Source organism: Cryptomeria japonica, chromosome 4 (genome assembly GCF_030272615.1).
Source record: "Cryptomeria japonica chromosome 4, Sugi_1.0, whole genome shotgun sequence".
Taxonomy (NCBI): Eukaryota; Viridiplantae; Streptophyta; class Pinopsida; order Cupressales; family Cupressaceae; genus Cryptomeria; species Cryptomeria japonica.
Window position 1 is genome coordinate 155,106,922 of NC_081408.1, and position 5,588 is coordinate 155,112,509.

The window sequence follows — 5,588 nt, forward strand, 5'->3', positions numbered from 1 at the left end:
GCCCCATGAATCGAAAGTTGATTAGGTTTAAAAAGGTCAATGAAAAGGGTTACCATATCCTCTTAATCCTCCACCTTGGTTTCATCTTCTCTCAGAAGATATCTAACTTTATTTCGACTTCTATGTTTCAAAGTGGATTGATGTAAAAACTTCATATTCTATCCCCTTCCTTTAGTCACTAGAGCCTCGATTTATGTTTCCAGAATGGTTCTTCTTATCTATTAAGAATAAGTTGTTGATTTCTTAGATCCAATTCCTTCTTAGAGTCCTCCTCTGCATCCTTTTGTTCTTCCATTTTAGTTTGGATGGCATGTAGTTCATTAATTATGTTCTTCTTTTGCTTAAAGATATTACCAAAGGAATACCTATTCCAAACCTTGATTCTTTCTTTGAGGATCTTAAGTTTTTAGGTAATTTTAAATATCGACATGCCCACAATAGGGTGTTCCTACCAAGGTTTAAATATTGTATTACTATTCCTTCTACCAAGGTTAAAATTCCATTGGAGTGTTATTTTTGAATTTTACAATTTTCAAAAAACGATATTGATTCTTTAAGTATAGATTATCAAAATTTGAATAAGTGCCTAACTTCTTGTTTCTATTTGATTGTTCAAGAGTATTGGTAAAAAATAGAGATGTTTCAAACAAGTCATCTTGTTAATTGAAATTTAATTTTCTAGTCACATCATTTAGTTTTAACAAACATAAATCTTAAATTTTTATTATTATACTAGTCAATTATATGATCTCATAAGAATACATAAGAAAGCCCCAAGAAAACCTTTTTTAATAAAATCTCAAATCCATGTTTTTACCTTGATGGTTTCATTCACATTCAAATCTTGATCTGTTGTAATAGATGACCTATTCTTAATAAGTGACCTATTCTTAATAGGTGACCTATTCTTATTAGGTGAGACTTATTGTATAAAATCAATATTTTTTTGTATAATAAATTAAAAAAATAATCACATGAAAAGCTTATCATTGATAAAAATGAACAAAACACGTCAAATAAGAAAAAAATAAATATTTAGATAACTGTCCTTTGACTATTGTTAGAATATTATAGTTAAAATGATATATACCTACCATTTAACTAACTTTTCTTATTAACACATTTTTATATGATTATACTACTTTTTTTTCAAACTCTTCAAATAAGATTTATTTTTTTAATTAAAAAATAACTAATATTAATTGAAAGAGAGAGAATGGACCAAGAAACTTGAACGTAAGCCTTCAATTTAAAAGACAATTTATTCTCTCACGTACTATCAAACTACCTATCGAATCGCTAATCGACAATTAGAGGTCCCACCCGAATTAGGTTTTTGAAAAGATGGCGAATATTTCCTCTACCCACCATTAGATGCATAATTGCTAGTTTTTGACGTTGACTAATTCCTCGGTGAAGTTTCCGAGCCATTATCCTTGCAGGCTTACGCTGTTTCAGCTCCTCTGTTAATCTTCAAGAAAAACATACTTTTCATAGTGTTTATTGCACATCTATTCCTTTGTGATAGCTCAGTAAACATGAAGACCCACAATGCAGAAATGGGTAGGAACGGTGCACTAGCATATATGCTCTTCGCTCTTACTGTAATAACTGTATTTCACAACTGTGACAAGTGCACAGCTGCTGTTGGGGGAGATACTCTTTCCTTGGGTACCTCGTTAACAGGAAATCAGACAATAATTTCCAAGAATGGAACGTTTGAAATAGGATTCTTCCGCCCAGATGGAACCGATAACTGGTACATTGGTATCTGGTATGGCAAAGTGGCAGAGAAGACGATTGTTTGGGTTGCTAACAGAGATAGACCCGCAAAGAAGAGGCCTGGCGTTTTTATGCTATCAAAACAAGGTAGTCTGGGACTGTTTGACTCAGAGAATGTGTCTCTTTGGTCGGCCAACATCTCCAATAAGGCTTCCCGGGCTGTGATACTAGATTCTGGTAACTTTTTGATGGTGAGCGATGGTAGTAACTCTGAGACTGTTTGGCAGAGTTTCGACTATCCCGTCGATACCTGGTTGCCTGGGATGAGGGTCGGCGGAAAGAGAGAGTTAGTCTGTTGGAAGAATTCATTGGATCCAGCTACGGGGATTTTTTCTAAAAGGATGGATCCATCAGGGATCAGCCAGTTTGTGCTAATATGGAACAATTCTGTAAAGTATTGGGAGAGCGGTGTTTGGGATGGTGAAAGTTTTATTCAAATTCCGGAAATGACATTGAATGACTTGTTCAATTACAGGGCTGAAAATACTACCTCTGGTTTTTATATCAGTTATGAATTGAGGCCTCCTGTCAATGTGCTCACACGTTTCGTCCTACAGAGATCCGGAGTATTGCAATTATATGCTTTGTTTGATAACACTAATTGGAGTGTGGTCTGGTCTCAACCAACAGATGAATGCAGCGTATATGGTATCTGTGGCGCTTATGGAAACTGCAACTCCAACAATGTAGATTTCTGCGGCTGCGTAGAAGGCTTTATACCCAGAGACAATCGGTCCTGGAAAATGCAGGATTGGTCCTCAAGTGGCTGTGTTCGAAAGAGCCCGTTAAACTGCGATACCAAAAATGGCAGCTCTGACAGATTCATGGGCTACAACGTAACTTTGCCTGTTAATCAGGCTTTCACATACCCTGCAAGGTCAAATGAAGATTGCCAGAAGGCGTGCCTCCAGAACTGCTCCTGCAATGCTTTTTCTTTCATTGGGCCTTCAGGGACATGCCAAACATGGTCCGGGAATCTGATAAATATGCACACTTCTCCACTGGAAAGCAATTCAGATGTCTTCATTCGACTAGCTGCATCTCCAATTTCGAAGTTCGATCATAAACTGTCCTCCTCCAGACGGAAAACAGCTATAAGTATTATGGGCACAGTGCTTGGGATTGTAGGGACTCTCACAATTGTTTTTTGTTTCTTTTCATTTTCAATGTGGCGGAGCCAGCGGCTACTGTTGATGCAGATGCGTGCAGATTCTTCGAACTCGTTTCTTAGTTTGTTTAGTTACAAGGAGTTGAAGATTGCAACTAGGAATTTCGGGTCTCGGTTGGGGAGTGGTGGTTTTGGGTCGGTGTTCAAAGGAACCCTAACAGACGGCACGCTTGTAGCTGTAAAGAAACTGGAGGAATCAAGAGGAGACGAGAAGCAATTCAGAGCAGAAATCAGTTCTCTTGGAAACATACAACATTTGAATTTGGTAAGGCTTAGAGGATTTTGTGCAGAGGGATCACAAAGGCTACTGGTTTACGATTACATGCCCAATGGTTCTCTGAACTCTTTACTTTTCAGTAGCAACAACCAAAGCAAGCTGAATTTACTCAACTGGAAGACCCGATTTCAGATAGCCCTAGGCACTGCAAGAGGTTTGTTTTATCTACAGGAAGAGTGCAGAGAGTGCATTATTCACAATGATGTTAAGCCTGAAAATATTCTCCTCGACAGCGAATTTTCCCCAAAGCTGGCAGATTTTGGGATGGCAAAGCTTGTGGGTAGAGATTTCAGCCGTGTCCTGACCACAATGAGAGGAACGAGAGGTTACTTGGCTCCAGAGTGGCTCTCGGGTCTTCCCATCATTCCCAAGGTCGATGTACACAGCTATGGTAAGACTCTGTTTGAAATCATTTCGGGACGCAGAAATCTGGACATGAGCGTTCAAGATTCAAAAAAGCATTACTTTCCCACCTGGGCCGCAGCTCAAATTTACCAGGGTAACACAATTGATATCGTGGAGGAGGGCGTTGTACTTGCAGAGAAGGCGGATATAGAAGAGGCGAGAAGAGCTATTGTTGTTGCTTTGTTATGCATTGAAGAGGATGAGAATGTGAGGCCAAGTATGCGGCAAGTGCTGCAGATGCTGGAAGGGAAGATGGAGCTTCCAACTCCGCACATACCGATCGATAGCGATGGTGATGTTGTTGCTTGCAATAATCCAAGTGAGCATGAATTATGGAGTGAAAGTATGACCGAGGCTACAACTTTTTCTGTGTGAGAATCTCTTCTTTCGACATGAGTGGAATCTTCCCGAGTCTTTTGTAATTTTCAAAATCTAATTATTATGCTAGTGAGATTTACATGTGATACTTTTCTTCAGTCCCGCCATGACATTTTTCATTTTCGTAACTGCCGTTTTTCTCCCACCGCTTTCCATACATGTGTTATGTTTCCGTTTTCGGAAATGGCCGGATATTTTCTATTTGTTTCTCCGCTAATGTATTGAAATTTTTTTACTGATTTTTGTTCAAGCTGTGTAGCATGAGTTTTGTCTATAATCAAGTATACATCCAAATCTGTAAATAAACTTGGAATATTTTAGTCCTTCAGAACTTCAAGAAAATCAGTTGATCACACAGCATATTAATTGGAATTTTGTCTCTGTTCAATGTCAGAAACGGTGGTCATATTTAATCGAAGGAAGCCATCTTTATTCTTTTATTTATTACTAATTAAATTGTTTTTGTTCCAAGAGTATCAAAACAAAATATTGTCATGCGGTAGGTGGTTTTAGTGGCCTTCCCATGTAAGGAGTTGGAGAGCTGACGAGTTTAAAATAAAAATTGAATAATTTAAATTAAAATAAATTTTATTTATTTCTAATAAACAAAATCATACATTTTTAAGTACACATGCTTGTAAAAATTTTTAAAAACTTATATTTAAAATAAAAATAATCAATCTATATGGAAATTTCATGATGAATTATTTAACCATTAGTGTCTAAACATTATTTAAAAAATATTTTTTTGCATTATTTACTTTATTTTTAATTTTAATAATTAAAGTTATTTTTAATATTTATATAATTTTTTTAAAATTTTCACATTATCTGTATATACACATTTATAAAACACATACAACACACATGTTTGACCTTCTCACTTGCACTTTTGATATGCATACATTTCTTTGTATGTGTTTTTATATTTCCTTCCTATGCTTCTTTATTATAGACATATTTTTGTACACACACATTCAATCTATACATATTCACATATTAATATTGTTTCTTCTATGTTTGTATTGATATATGCTTATTTGGATTGCTTCTTCTTATTTATTTGAATATTCATTCTTACTTATAGGTGGGTACATTTCTATCTATAGGTCATAATTATGCTCAATATGATTATAGAGCAAAATCTATATTTATTTTTTATTGATGTATCTACATAAATATATACTTCTATACACATATTTATAAGTTATACATTATATTTATCTATTTTCTCACTTATATCTCCTTTCACTTATATTCATTTTATTGAATAATTATTCCAATCTTTTTAATCTCATATTTATTGACTTTTATGTGTGTATATATATATCCCTTTGTCCTATCTATATATATCTCTCTCTCTCCATATTCCCCTCTCATTATCTATCTCAATCTCCATCTCCATCTACATATCTCTACTTTTTTCTCTAATCTTTTATAGGAACTTGACACATTGCATCTCTTGTTACAAATCATTGATCTAAAATTAGGATTTAGCATAACCTAATCAAAATTTTAAATGATGGAGATATCTTATGTTCATATTTTAGATTAAAAAGAGTCAGTTTGGTCCTTAAA

General features: G+C 35.1%; 1 protein-coding gene across 1 annotated transcript; it reads left to right on the forward strand.

Annotated features, from left to right (window-relative positions):
* Positions 1–1,506: 1,506 nt before the first annotated feature.
* Positions 1,507–4,075, forward strand: LOC131040823 (G-type lectin S-receptor-like serine/threonine-protein kinase At2g19130). Its single transcript, XM_057973779.2, has one exon. It carries the CDS (start codon positions 1,539–1,541, stop codon positions 4,005–4,007), a length of 2,469 nt encoding a protein of 822 aa, XP_057829762.2. The 5' UTR covers positions 1,507–1,538; the 3' UTR covers positions 4,008–4,075.
* The last annotated feature ends 1,513 nt before the right edge of the window (positions 4,076–5,588 follow it).

What these genes read in the sequence shown, in the direction of transcription:
- LOC131040823 (XM_057973779.2), top strand. Translation starts at nt 1,539, where the DNA reads ATGAAGACCCACAATGCAGAAATGGGTAGGAACGGTGCACTAGCATAT.